Source organism: Vicugna pacos, unplaced genomic scaffold, assembly GCF_048564905.1.
Source record: "Vicugna pacos unplaced genomic scaffold, VicPac4 scaffold_19, whole genome shotgun sequence".
NCBI classification, from domain to species: Eukaryota; Metazoa; Chordata; class Mammalia; order Artiodactyla; family Camelidae; genus Vicugna; species Vicugna pacos.
Genome location: NW_027328740.1, coordinates 56,248,427 through 56,264,172, shown reverse-complemented (window position 1 = coordinate 56,264,172; position 15,746 = coordinate 56,248,427). Strand labels below are relative to the sequence as shown.

Genomic DNA, 15,746 nt, shown 5'->3' with positions numbered 1-15,746 from the left:
AAATTTAAGGTGGATGATCTTAAATTTTCCATTCTGCACAGTGAAAACAATAACAACTTCACAGGTTTTTTTTTTCCTTTAAGGAACAGATGAGAGAATAAAACATTCTACAGAATTATGTTATGATTTATCATTATTATTACCGTTGTTCTAATTCTTCATAATCAGATGATTTTTCTGAAATATCTAGGACAAAGAAATCTTATTAAACTCAAATTTCAGGATGATCATACTTAGCATGACAATTTCCTCCTTGCCCTTTTTCCTTTTTGTCATTTTCTTTAAAGAATGAGAGTCTACTGTGAAGTACCTAAGGCTGTTTTACGGTGTTTAGAACTGTGAGCACTTGATACAAGTAGTTTGTATGAATGAAAGGATACAGAAACAGTGGCAAGGATCTGAGCTAAGGCATCCTGATGTAAGTTCTCCAAAACAGTGAAAGCAGCCTCATCTGGTTGGAATGGGGATACAGGGAAGGTATGTGCAGAATCTCAAAGAGATGAAACACAGGCTTAGAAAACAAAAGGCCTGTTCTCATCCTCTGGGCTTGGGGAAAAGTTCTTGCTTTTTCTAGGACTCATTTTCTTTACCAGAATGATAACTAAATTGGAAAAACAAATACCTCTAGTATCCCATTTTAACTGTAGCATTCCATTAATGTGCTTCTGCTGACCGACTCTCACCTTTAGTTGCCATCTGTAGCTAGCACTCTTTATGTATGTAAAGCACTTATAAGAAAAGCTGGAGAAACTCAATAAAAAACAAAGACATCTTTGATGAATACACAATTGTGTCTCAATCAACAGGGTCAATATTTGAACCAGCCAGCTTTACTGAAAATAGTGAGCCATTTACCACTGCTCAGCTAACATAACCTGATTTCCAGCTGTGGATCCACATTTACTCTGGAGAAATAAACATGCATTTCTTAAGTGAAGTTGTAACAGAGGAGAACAAATCCTATTTCATATTGAATCTATTACTTTAGCTCTAACTTTTGTGCTCAGTTCCCTGTGCTTAGGCAAGCTGGCTCCACACCTTTTGTAAGAGACTGTTGCCAATACCCTGAAATACAGAGGATAGCCCATTCTCAAGGCTCTGGTCTTTAAAGGTATAATACTTTTCCATTCATATAGAAATAAGTTGCAAACATTTGTCTTACTGGATGTTCATAGGAAGATTGTGACTGGACCTACCAGGACAGCTGGAAGAACAAAGGATTCCAGCACCAAGAAGTCTGCAACAACCAGCCACACCCACCCCTTTTTTAGTACAACTTTGATAAGATGGTTCTTTGGGATACTAGTCCACTATCTTCTCAATCTGCTGAATTTACAAATAAAGCCACTATTCCATGACCCAACAACTCATCTCTCAATCTATTGGTTTGTCATACAGCAAGGAGTATGGGCTTGAATTCAGTAACAAACTGAAACTCGCCCTGATGACACAATCCTTCACTTCACCCAACCTGAGCTTTATTTTTCCACAGCAAAAGACACATCACTGACTATCTCTCTGCTATTGTTTCATTCATTGTTTTACAAGTATGATTATTCAAGTTATTTCCCATACCTGGGTATGTGTTTACAGTTGTGGGGTGTGTGTGTGCAGCACAAACATATTATGTCAAGGACTATGTATCATTAGTGCTTTAAAAAGTAATCTCTGATGTTGGAGCACTCACAGAATAAAAGGTAAGAAAGATCAAAAGGCAGCAAGACATCTGGACTAGAAGATATAGTTAAGAAACCATTGCCCCAGACCACAGGGATCAGTGTGTATTGTCCCCAACTTGGACATGTACTCACTGGATCTCTATGAACTTCTCTTTGCTGAACTTAAAGAGGTGATTAGCTTCTCAAATTTATCTGATCATTGAAGTCATCATGAGAGATTTTTGAACCAATAACGGCATCTATTCGAAGAGTTTCTGATTCAGTCGGCCAGTGTTAAAGGGTATAAAAAATCAGTATCTTTAACAATCTCCTCTGGAAATTTTTAAACAGGCAATGGTGCATCTAAGATCTTAGATTTGGAAACACTGGGACTAGGTGATCCTGGATGTTATTTGAGCACAAGGGGTATATGAACAATGAAACCCAAAGAGCCCTAACTTCAGATGTATATTCCCATCTGTTCTCTTATAACTTGAACTGAACTTAAAAAACTGTGGAATAAATAAATGTTATCTATTTGATAAGTTTCTTCCAAGATACTCTTTCCTTTGTGTGTCTCCACTAAAGCCTTAACTATTAAGGAATAGTAGTAATATTGATGGCCTGATGTCCATAGGAAGGTAAAAGGTGACAGATTCAATACTCTCAAAGACCAAGAAACAGAACATATAAAATAATATTCATGTTTCTACCAGTGACTTTATGAACTTATTCCTGTTCAGAAAACTTCCTCAGAGTCAATTATAATCAGAAGAGCTCAGAGAGTCTGCTCTTGGTTCCTTGGAAAGAGGTGGCCAAGAATCACAGCAACTCAGACTCTCTCCAGTTTCAGTAGGGGTGACTCTTGTCAAGGACAAGATCACCAAGATTTGATCCGTGGATAGCATGATCAAGCTGTAGACATAGGGGTCCTGAGGCACCTTCTTGATACTTTGGTGACTCCAGCCTCCAGGTCTCAGGTGACCCTAGATGACATCAGAAGTCTCTTCCAATCCATAAGGCTTGAGGATTCTTGTATAAATTAAAGAAACACCTCAATGTACCAAAAGTGATTTTAGCTTATGCTTTCCAGTTGGTTATACCTGTGTCTTAGTCTAATCTCCCTTATTTCTCCCTAGTATGAGGTCCTGCCTGAGTGGAAATGAGACAGATTTGCATAGTATGCATGACGGAAGAAAACATCAAAATACACTATTAGCATGAGGAACAGTGAGGACTGACAAAAGGCACCCCAAAACACCCATCTCTTTAGCTATGTGCCTTCTCAAATTCATGGCCTTTCACAGACTGGGAGATTTTCCAAATTGCCCATTTACAAAGACTGTCAGTTTGCTTACTCATGAAGACTTTTAAAAAGAGATGATAATTATAGTCATAGAATTACATTTATGGGATTGAAAAAATGTTCATTATCCAGTTTGAAACTTCTAATTACCACCAATAAAGTACTGAGTATTAATTAGAACAATTTCTGGAAGTATAGTTTGAGTAGTAGTTATTGGGAGATAGTTGGTGGGGCCAGTGATGTGAGTTGAAAAGAAGAATCTACCAGAAAGGGAGATGTTTAAGAGCAAGGAAAAGGTTTAATAGTTATGTTCCTATAGGCAGCAGTGGGTCACACAGGCAAGAGGTGCCTGCATGTCCTCCAGGAGGAATGTGCAGATTCTTTTATTGGGGAAGGGGTTGTGAACACAAAGAAATAGGGGAACAGCCTTCTGATTGGCTGTAAGTGAGGTGAGGGACTGTGATACACGGGAGGATAGTAGATTTACAACTCCAGAATGATGGAGACATGGGCTGACAAATGAAGGTAGCAGAATTTATGATTCTGATAAGGGGGAGACATGAACTGTGACAGGTCAGTCTGAGCTACAGTGAGGCTAGTCATTTCCCATGGAGCTGGAACAAGAAAGAGAATCCAGATACTGTGTAGACAGCCTAGGATTTTCTCAGTAAATTACTGACCAAATGTTGCCCTATAGATGTTTTACAGGTGACAGGTACGAGGTGTCTGAAGAGATGGAAACATCATGGAGGAAGCAAGAGAGAACTGAAACAACCACTGAGGCAGGAGTGTCAGGGACATGATCCACAGGTACAGTGACTGTTTTTTTTTTACCAAAAATTTCAGATCACAATTATTTCATGATTAATAAATATCATTCCTTATTCTTTAAGATAATTCAGTCCCCAGGAAGGTGTAAATTGCTGAATGGATCTCCTCATGCCTTCCAACAATGTGACTGAGTTTGTTCTCTTGGGAATCATGCAGAATCCACACTTGCAGAAAATACTGTTTATTGTCTTTTTGCTCATTTTCTTATTTACCATGTTGGCCAACATGCTCATGGTCATTACCATCTCCCTCAACCTTGCACTTTCAGCTCCCATGTACTTCTTTCTCACCTACTTGTCCTGCATTGATGCCCTCTTCAGCTCTGTCACAACTCCTAAAATGCTCATTGATCTACTGTACCAGAGGGGAACCATCTCCTGGGGTGGCTGCATGACTCAGATTTTTGTGGAACATTTCCTAGGAGGATCAGAGATCATCATCCTGGTTGTCATGGCCTATGACCGTTACATGGCCATCTGCAAGCCTCTTCAGTACATGATCATCATGCAACAGTGGCTCTGCCAGTTCCTGGTGGTGGTGGTGGCCTGGCTTGGGGGGATCCTACATGCCACTGTGCAGTTTGTTTTTGCATTTGACTTGATCTTCTGTTGTCCCAGTGTCATTGACCACTTCAGGTGTGATTTCTTCTCACTGTTGAAACTTGCCTGCAGCGACACCTACAGGCTTGGGATGGTAGTGGCTGCTAACAGTGGGGGCATGCGCTTACTCATTTTTTTCATGCTACTGATCTCCTACATAGTCATCCTGAGCTCTCTGAAACCCCATGGTTCTGAAGGATGGCACAACGCCCTCTCAACATGTGGCTCCCATTTTACAGTTATGATACTTTTTTTTGTCCCTTGTATATTCACCTACACACATCCTGTCGCCACCTATCCTGTGGACAATTTGGTGACTATGTTCTTTGCAATATTCACTCCTATGTTAAATCCTATCATTTACACAGTAGAAACATTGAGGTGAAAAATGTCATGAGGAATTTGTTGAAGAGGAGAGTAACTTAGGCTGTTCATGATGCTAAGAAAATCATGATTTATATACACATGAGGGTTATACATGTTGTAAATTGTGAAAAAATTAAGAAATTTTGCAGTCACTGACAGAAAAAAATGGCTCAGAGACTAACTTTTGTTGAGTATTTTATTTTGACTAGACATTCATTAGGCATTTTGATGACTTGTAATGCACTTTACCAAAGTTTTAATGTTCATATTCATAGCTTCAGAATAACCAATGGTGAAAACAACAGTAAACTGCTAGTTTGATTGTAGAGTATGTTTTACTCCAGAGTCTTACTGCTACTTTGCCAAATTTTTCATATATGTTTGTTGGATGAAATTGGCTTTTCCATAGCACCTTCATCTCAGAACTCTTGTTTTTGCCTATTCTTGGAAAAGTAAGTAAGGGATAGAAATTCTTAGATAGGTATATGGGGAAGAGACAGTTGTTTGAATGAGTCACTGCTGATTTTTTCCCCTTACACTATGCATTTACCAAAAGCAAAAAGGGAGACCTCACAAAAGGAGGAAAGAATAATTCAAAATCTCTCTCTCCTTTCTATCTTTTCATAGCACAACAAATAAATGAGAAATTACAGATTACTATTAATTTGGTTTTAAATTCTTAAGCATCCTTATGGCTCACAATTTTTCTTGACTATAAAAAATGTTTACTTTTGTGATATTAAGACTTCAGGAGCCATGTGAAACAAAAAGTGTAAACTTACTTTCATCCAATTAAACATAAAGGTATATATTTTGGCTTCAAAGCTATTAGTCTATAGGTCTGATACATAATTTTACACTAAATGAACACCTTATTATCTATCAGATATCTTCACTTCAGTTGATTCATCCATGCACTAAACTGGTAATTCCATTATTAGGGTCCCCGTTTTACAGAGAAGCAAATTGAAGCCAAGAGAATTTTACTAATTACTTGCATCACATCACACATGCTTACCCTATAAAGTGTGCCAGAAACTATTACACTGAAATGCACCTTCGTTTCAAAGGTTTTAGCTACAAAATTCCAGTTAGGTCTTTAAAACTCAGTCTTACTTTCAATGAATCACAATTGTCTCTGGTATGTTTCTGTTTATAGATAAGAAAAGTTATATGTATATTAAAAGTCTTAATGATTCACTTTGACCATCCAGAAGATGTTGTCGAACTTGTTGTAGCCTTGTCTCATTTGTAGGTATTCATTTCAGCACTACAAGTTTTTCCTCTTTTTGAAATTTTGAGTTATGTCACTTCACTTTTACAAAAGATTAACATTAATATGGTAACAAAAAAGTTTTAAAGCAAACAACCCCTACTGATTTCTTTCAGTCAGTGGAAACAAGTCCTTATGTTGGCCTTCATAAAAAGCAAAGTGGCTCAAGTGAACTTTTGGAAGGTGAGGAATACCTGCAACTCTCCTCTATACATGTGGAGAATATTAGATCATTCTGTATTATTACATAACTCTTTATAAATTAAACTTTCTCTAATTGCAACTCTCTAACTCATGTTATTTGTCACAAATGTACCTTCACAAACTTGCTAGTCAAATGGAGCTACTTCTTTCCATAATTTGACAATACAATAAAGCCCGAGCATGGTACTGGGGCAACTGTGTTTACTAAAATGTGCATGGCTGTCTCAAATTCATAAGAAACAGAACATTTTCTCCAAAATCTAAGCCTGGAAAATGATATAATCATCATTTCATCTATAAAATGATCATGTTTACAATTGCTGGTGTGAACTAACCATTTCAACAGAAGCTAGACTAAATGACATGTAGTTCATTTTGTCTTATGACTCTTAGGTAGGAGATGAGAGTAATCCAGGTGTAAGGATAGGTAAAGTATTGAGTAACAGTCATTTTTATTCTAGGACCAAACAGAGGATTTGAAGAGGGAAACTAAGGCCAATGATTGTGTCTTAGAGGCTATAACAAGGGCTCACTGAAGGGGAGCAAGGTGGCTGAGAAGATTACTGATGCAAAATTATACATTGTCAAAAGCAAACTTGGAAGATATAAGAACTGAAGGACAAAATGTAAGACTTTCTGGAGTTCTCAGTTGTTTAACTCTTGCTAATTTGTGAGTAAGTTTAAGCCCTGTTAAGGTGTTTCTTTACACTCACCATCAAAAATCTCCCCTGAGGACAAACTGCTATCTGATTATTTCCAATTCTTTAAAGAAAAAACCTAGAAGGGAGTAAGTAAGTTTCTTCTGAAACTAATGAGATGAATATTGTTTGGATATGTTGTATCAGGGTACTTTGGTTTAATCTGGACTTTTAATTTAGTGAAAATATTAGTCATTAGTTGAGGGGAATGAGCTAATTATTGTTGAAGGACATCCATGAGGCATACATTTTGATAGGTTCTTTATGTGCTTTAATTTTCTTAATATAGCAAAGGTATCATTAGCGAGGTTTTTACTCCATTTCATACAAGAAATAAATAAGACTCAATGAAGATAAGTAACAATATCATCTTTCAGAATTTGTTTCCTCACTCTTCCTACTTCATGTTATTCCTTGATATTGAAGTGGGAGGAAAGGGTGCAAGGCAAAACCACTGAAGGAATGACACAGCAGTTGAAGATGGGACAAACTGGTTAGAATGAAGATGGTGGAAGATTCAACTTCCAGTAGACCTTGAGCTTCATGGCATGCCCACAGGCACCATGACAACTTTTAGGCCGACCATAAAAGGTCAAAAAGTGGGTGGGGGGTGTGTCCTGGAAATCGTCACCCCTTCCCCAAAGTAGTTGGAGTAATCCTCCTTTTTATTAGCATATGTAAATACCGAGTCCATGAAACCTAACAACTCTGCACCTCGTGGTCTCTGTGTCTCTTGCCTTCTGACCCAGCCCAAATTCTGTCTAAGGAGTGTGTACCTACTTTCACTTTAAACTAAACACCCCATACCCTTCATCTTCTCTCCCTCTCACCTTTCTGAGATGGCCCAGATTCTGCCTATGGAGTGAATAACTCCTAAGCTGTTTTCCCTTCAGAATGAGACAGACCCCACTCTCTGTGGAGTGTGTATCTCTCTAAGTAAACTTGCTTTCACTTTGCCATGCCTTGCTCTTGAATTCTTTCCTGTGCAAGGGAAGAACGTATTCACCCACAACAGTATCATGATGTAAAAACACCAAAGCTTGGATCTGATCTTGGCCACATTGTGAAGATTGCTGTTGGGTGTTCTTCCCTTATTTATTTATGTTTATGGGGGCTGGGTGAGGGGGTTTCTTCTCTTTAGCTACATGTCGACTTCCATTTAACAGGCTACTTGCACTCTCTTGATTTCTCTCATGTCAGCCAAAAGCCATGTAATGATCTCATTTGTGCAGATATACTACCCTTCATGGGCATCATGAAAAGTGGGATGTAACAGGCTCAAGAAGTGAAATACAAATGGTTGAATTTCAAAGGAAGTGACACTTGGGTGAAAGAGATATTTGGAGGAAAGTGAGCCACTAAATCATTGAAGAGACTGATCCTCTATTTGGGACTGAGGGTAGCACCTTCAAGAGCTGAATAGGTGCTATTTCCCTTGTGCTTTTCCCCTTGTTGTCACATTCTGTTATCATTTATTACTGGGAAAATGGCTCCATGGTCAGTTCAGCTTAGGAAATTTTGACTTATTGAACCAAAAAATACTGTTCAGTGCCTATAATGGAAGATAATTGTAAGAGCTGGGTATACAAGGTGAAATTATACAAACAGGGTTGTATTTTGTGTGGAAAGTAAATTCCAGTAGGGAATAGATGGGTAATAATCAGGTAAACAAAAAAAGAAAAAGCAAAAATATAATTTTCCTAGTAATGGATTTGATAATTGAGAAGCCTTGGGTATAGATTTGTGTAGTTGAAGAACCACAGAATTTAAGTTTGGTCAAAATTTAAATAAGCACATTAAAGCCTTCTGTTTTTTTAAATGTTTGTTATTTAAAACATGCATTTGATGGGAGTACTATTTCTCCCAAGTAGGTAAAAATTGGGGGGGTATGAATACTTTTTAATGTATATGTATTTATATATAATACACAGATATAAATAAATCATAAAAATAAGTTGTACTTTTGTAGCATTACTATTTTAGATGGTGAAGTGACTAAGGGTCTAAATGCCAAAAAAAACCCACCTTTGTGGGGCAATAGTGAAAAAACAGTTGAGGAATATTGCCTTGAACCTTGTCTGAATAATTACATTAGCATATGGGGTAACTTTAGAATCTTAGTAAGGGCAATCTAAACAAAGAAGTTGGCCAGTCACCTGTGAGGATCATATTCAGTAAAACTGGAAGAGTCTTCCTTCTCCAGGGACTTCCCAGAGTGTACGGTCAAATATATTAATGACCCAGTTGTAATCTATGAAGGGTATTATTAAGTGTACGGTATTGGTACTTTTACTTTTAAAGGTAGAAATGAATGAAGGCTATAACCCCAAATATTTCTAAGTTGAAAACAAACCATTTGATAATACTAATTCTTATGCAGTGATAAAAAATTTAGTTATTTTTCTGGCTAAGAAACATTTTAAAATCCTTTATTATGGCAACTGTCCTGCAGTTAGATGTGACAAAATTTTAATAATAGCCTTGAGAGATGTAGACAGCACAAGATTGGGTGACAGAAAAATTCAGTTCTGGTACCAGCTAGGTGGCCAAAAACAAGTCCTACTGACTTTTTCATTTGTTAATACAGGGAGAGGGATCAATGTGTGGCCATGCTTCTATTGAAAAAGAGAGTTCAGTTGTGGAAAAAATAAGTGAACTGTTAATACCATGATCTGGCTTTGAGCTGGTATAGCATTGGATTGGCATGGCTACAGTGAAGCTCTGCCCCTGGGAGAAGTGGATCATCACAGGGACGGATGGATATTCACTGGTATGATGATTAGTGCCTCAGTCAGCAGAGACAGCCTCAGAGGGATGCAGTTGAAATGATGCAAGTGTGCACATGTTGAAATCCTCTGTCATTTGAAAATTCTTCAAAAATAGAAATCCTGGTTCTGTCAAAATAACTTCCCACTAAGTATTTGGATGATTTGTTTCCAGTGTAAGTCCTGATTTACTCACCTCCGTGCTTGGAATTGCTAAGTTGAAATGCTAATGTATCATAAATCAACCTTTTTTGTACATAAAAATTTGTATGAGTACATCCTTGTTGAGGTGAGGCCTTTGGTTACCCTGACTTGATTCTAGAAAATTTACTTGTACAATCTCTGCCTCCTACTTACAGGGACCACCTAGTGGCTGGTTTTAGAGGTCACAGAGACCACATCAGACTGAGTTGTGGAGGTGATTTTAGAAATGTTTTGAGTATTAAACATGATATTATTAATTTGAAGTACTATTTTGAAATCAGTGAAATAATTGAATCCCTTGTATTCATGCACAATTATATTTTACATGTGCTAGTAGATCACCTGTTTTTCTGTATAAACAAATTTTAGCCTCAAGATGGAGAGCTTTGAGCTATTGATAGTTTTTAGCTTAATTTACATTCCTCTTGGTTGGCATTATGGAAACTTAAGTGTTTACCTTTTGGACTCTATCCAGATTATGAGATTAGTAAATAAGAGTTTATGTTTCAGAGATGATATGTTAGGAAACAGAGGAACAGATGTAGCTGGGATGTATAGGACACTTCAAGACAGATTTTATGTTTCCCATTTTTTTCAGCAATTTTCTCTGTGTATGAATTATATAAGTAATATATATATAATAAATACATATATTGTATATATTTCTGTGTTCCTCTGGTACCAACTTCCTTTAAATTTATTCTTTCACTAATCAGTTTTGGAAAGGCTTTATGTGGTATTTTTCCTTCTGTTTTTGTTAGTATATATTCATCATAATTATTTAATGGAACTAATACATTGAACTAAATATATATGTGCATGCATATATGTATATACATGTAAGTCAGTGCTATGGGTGATGCATTAGATTGTTCAGGAATTAAGCTTGTTCCCTTTGGAAGCATTCCAAGACAGAATTAATTTTTATATCTACAAATGCATATTAATTTTTGTCCAGGGAAAGTTCTACTGTAGATAATTCCATGTCCACTCTTCTTTTAAGGAAAGCACAGTGAGATAGGAAGACTAACTGACAGAAATAAGCCTGCAAAGCCTTGCACTAGAGACAGTCTTGGTGATGCACATGCTCAGGGTACAGGTCTTGTGAGCAGCACAAGGTCCTAATGCTCCTTAAAAATGACAACACAGGGACACTCCCTAAATACACTGCTGTCACCCTCCTGCTATCCAGGATTTTACTGAATAAATCATCTAGCTCCATAAGAAATTTAGACACAAGAAACACAATCAACTTTAAAGTTGTCTCCTTGGATTCAAATCCAGTATTTATTACTTGCTAACTGTATATTCTTAAGCACATTAATTATTTTGCTTTATCTCAGCCATACTGTATGTCTCTTCATAGCTAATTGTGAAGATTAAATGAGATAACATGTATAAAATATTAGCAGAATTTCTAGTACATAAGATATGCTAAATAATATATTATTGCTGTTAGTTTGAGTTAGACACGTAGATATGTGTATAGATTATATATCTCTATATAGATATTGCATTGCATTTAATTTAGCTTTTTCTGGAGGCTAACATTCATTTTTTATCTCAAAGTGAAATTCTATGAATGAATGATTAAATGAATGTAAATTAAAATGATTTAAATTTTTACCTCATTTTTTAAAAAAATATATTCAATGTTGATAATATTTAGTGTCTGTAAGGCTGTGGGGAAAATTACTCTTTAATACACAATTTATGGGAATGAAAGACACTTCAGGATGTTGAGAGCAGTATTACAGGATCTACCAAATTTAAATCTATGCATATTTGTTTTGTTTGGTGATGACATAGATTTCTCCATCAGAAATATTCAAACAAGCAAGTAGTGATTTCTGTAAGTTATGTTCATTGTAACCCTGTGTATAAGGCAAACTATTAGAATAAATTTTGAGCAAGCATGAACTTGTTAAAGGAATCATATGATAACCATAAAATAGAATGATATGTAGCATTAAAATGAAAGAAATATCATAAGTACTGACAAATAGTGCCCATACAAAGTGCAACTAGAATTTCAAATGCATTAGTATATAATATGTACTTTTACATAGAGTATAACACATACATGACTGTGTATATACCTACATACTAATGTACCTCTAAGGAACATTTACTAAGTTGTTAATAGAGGGAAATGAGAATGAGTACTTATGGTTGGGAGAGGTTCTTGGACTTTAAATTTCTGTCACTCTATCTACCTATATAAACTATATTCCTTGGGTCCATTTTAAATTTACTTTAAATTTTTATAAAAATACATTATTTTTATTTGATCTATTCTACTTTTTGTTAAAATTTTGTTTTAGAAAACAAGTTTGGAAGAATTTTCTTTTAAAAAGTCAGTTTAAAAACCTGTATGTTGCCAAGTGTGGAGGAGTCACTGGACTGATACCCTGCTGACCATGGAGCATTTAATGTAAACATATGTAAACACATGGTCCATAGGCAAGGGATCTGTTTTAAAATAGTTTGTGGGCTGTAGCATTCTCCTCTTGCTGGGAAGAGAAATAAGGAAGCTGGTATAAGCTTTTTATGTTTAGAAAATCATTTAATCTTTACAACAAAATTGCACAATAGGTGTCTTTTTTTTTCATTTTACAGAGAATAAAAGTGAGGCACTCAGAACAAAGAAGTAACTCTAATGTGAAAATTCAAAAATTTACACAGATTTCTTTAGGATTATAGCTCTTACTACCCATCCCTAACTGAACTCCAGTCTGGCCGGGTGCATCTACTCAAGACACTTCATACCTGGGATTAATAGGGGGGAATGGGACTAAGTTTTATGAGACACGCAAAATGTGCCAGGCCATTGTACTACTTAATAAACATTTAAACTAATAAAAGTTCACATTCTTATTACATTTTACTGTTTATAAGGTTGAATATTAAAATTTAAGCTATAATTCTAGGAACTTAATGTTTAATAACAAAACTCTGAAAAGCAACTGAGATTTAGGGGAATAAATAACTTCTGGTTAATTATACCCCTGGAAGGTCCATAATGAAACCCAGGTTTTCTGATGTCAAAAGTCCCTGAATTTTGACTCTACACCATGTTTCCCCTTCTTTCTTCATGCCTTTTTTGTACAGTTGTCCTTCTTGTTCAGTTTCTAAATTTACAAATTTCTAATATTCTCAATGCTCGTGTCAAGGATTAGCTCACTTCATCTTTTTTGAAGTTTGTAGATCATACTAATATTTTCCCTTCTTGAACTTATTTTGTACATGCATTGTTTCAGGACTGCTCATGCAGTCTTGTCTCCCTCTTTATGGAGAAGGCATTGCCTTGAATCTTTTGCATTAATAGACATGCTATGAAACAGAAATATATACAGTCTAGGTAATAATTAGACAATTGATGAAATGTAATTCCTCACTTCTTTATATGAGCAGTCTTTTGAGCAATGGCATTTCACAGGAACACTGGAAGGAAACAGACAACATCACAAAAAGGATTTGAAGGCAGTGATTCAACACTCACCTGGGAGTCCAGGTATGGTCCAGCTCTTGGTTTTGGCTAAAACATGTCTAGGGATAAAAATGGTAAAGATGGAAGATGCAAAATGGGATTCTGGGCCTCACTGTCAGAGGAATGGCAGCCAGGCTCTGAAAACTGTACTTGGTTCTGGAGACATAGGCTAGCACCAGTTTGCTTGGGTGCCATGGCTCAGTGAAATTTTCTTTAGATCAATTCAATTTCATGGATTTATATAAATTTAATTATATAATTGGTATGCACACAGTACACCATTCAAAATTTTGTGGATAGAGAATCAATTAGCTATCCCTAAGCATCCACATAAGGAGTTAAAACTGATATGAAAATTGTCTTTGAATATACCCTGACTTTTCAAGAATATGTCATTTTTCTTCACATAGGGCTATTAACTTTTTTCTTTTTTTTTATTTTCTTGGGCTAGATATGGGAGAGGTTGGAGTTAATTTAAACTCCAGGTTTGCAAAGTGTCCTGGAAAATATATCCTTTGTTTAATAAGAGAAATGAGTCTAAGAATGGGTCTTTGAGTGTTTAGAAGTCTCTTAGAGAACCTGTAGTTTACATCCCCATTTAAAGCTATGATCTCAACTACATTCTCATCAAGAGACAGACAGCCTCTGCTTAAGTATCCCAAGCAAAGAGAATTTTGCTACTGAACCAGTTCTTCTACCACATCATTTGACTTTAATAACACTTGTATTTAGCAAGTTGAGGCTATTGTTCACTATTCATTGGTATAGTGTAACACTTAGAATTTGTGATTCAAAATGAGATTACCTGGATTTGTAATCTCCACATATTTCAGAAGAGAAGCATAATATATCTGAGCTTTAATGTCCTCATCCTCAAGGTAAAGCTTATGATAGTACCCATCCCATGTGTAATAAAAAGATGTAATAATGCAAATAGCAGACCAAGAAACTTGCTGGTACATAGGGAGTCAAAATAAATGAGTCATGTTTTATTGCTTTTTTCATTATTATTTAGAATCCTTTGTTTCATCTGGGTGTGGCTCTACACACACACACACAAAATGGAATAAATGATTGACACTGATTCAAGCTTATCTGCAAGGATAATGTTGGACAAGTTGGATCTCAGTCTTCCTGGAGCAGAGAAAGAGATTTAATTTTTTTTTAATTCTGCATATCTGGAAAATAATTAGAATCTTGAAAACTTAGTTAAAGGTTATAACTTGTAGTTTCAGGATTGGATTATATTTATAAATAAAACATGGTCTTTATTGTAGAATTATCATTAGATTTCTCTGAATTTTATTACATAATTATTGAATGAAATAAGCACAGGAAACATATATTTATCTCAGTGGAATGTTGTGATATTGAAGTTATTAAATGATCAATATCTATTCCACACCAAGCACTCATCATAAAAGGAGCAATATCACTTGCTATTGGTGTTGATTTTGATTCAGAAAAAGTTGGACTTGAACTTGGCTTCAATATTTACTAGCTGTGGGAATGTGGTTTCATTTTCTTCATGACTTTTTGACTCAGTGTCATCTCTAAAATGAAGAAACTGTCTCATAGAGTATTCCAGTGCTTGGTACAGAGTAGGGATTGATTGAATATTCACAGTAACAATAATATTCCAATTTGAGGGGAAGAAATATAGATGAAAAGAATATAGTTCTTAATAAGTGAAGAGTCCTTAGACTATGACCTATCTGTCTTGTAAGATCTTCAATTAGCATATTTTAGGTGATTGATAATTATATGATATAAATAAATGTATTGAGATGAATTTTTCCAAGTTCTTGGTTATTAGGTGTGTCTAGTGATAATTAAGGTCAAATCGTTAGCTTGGGGTTCCTGAAGGACAGTGTCTGAGAAAAGGGCTTTAGTGTAGGTGGTTCATTTTGGAAAACAGAGGGGAGGTGGTGAATGGGGGAGAGTGAAACCCAGGAAGGAAAGATAGTGAATGTAAGATTGTAGTAAGTTGCTTGTCATTTATCCACTGGCTCCTAATACTAAAGATCTAGGATTTCCTTGAGATATATTCATTATTCATACCAGAGTGATGAAGAATGTGTTTCTAAGTGTCTCAAGCAACAAGTGTCAGGAAGGATAGCTAGATACACACTGGAGATAGAAGATTTTGGATTGATTAGTAGGATCAAGCTGTTCTCAGGTTATAATTTTTATCAGCTGGTTGCTGAATTGATGTCCAAGTGAAAAGATAGGATATGAGGGTATGATACAGAGCAAAACAATGTCCAAAACTTTCAGTTATACCTAATTAAAAATAACATTCTTTGTAGATTTTCCAGCTCAGACTGATAAGTTTATATCAGTCCACAGTAA

The 15,746-nt window shown here is 35.9% G+C and overlaps 1 protein-coding gene across 1 annotated transcript; it reads left to right on the top strand.

Moving 5' to 3' along the window:
• The first annotated feature begins 3,891 nt into the window (after positions 1 to 3,891).
• On the top strand, positions 3,892 to 4,779 carry LOC140693604 (olfactory receptor 4C46-like). The gene has a single exon (XM_072957361.1). The coding sequence runs from the start codon at positions 3,892 to 3,894 to the stop codon at positions 4,777 to 4,779; it is 888 nt and encodes a 295-aa protein (XP_072813462.1).
• The last annotated feature ends 10,967 nt before the right edge of the window (positions 4,780 to 15,746 follow it).

Excerpts from the sequence above, each read along its gene's own strand:
- LOC140693604 (XM_072957361.1), top strand. The coding sequence starts at position 3,892 with ATGGATCTCCTCATGCCTTCCAACAATGTGACTGAGTTTGTTCTCTTG.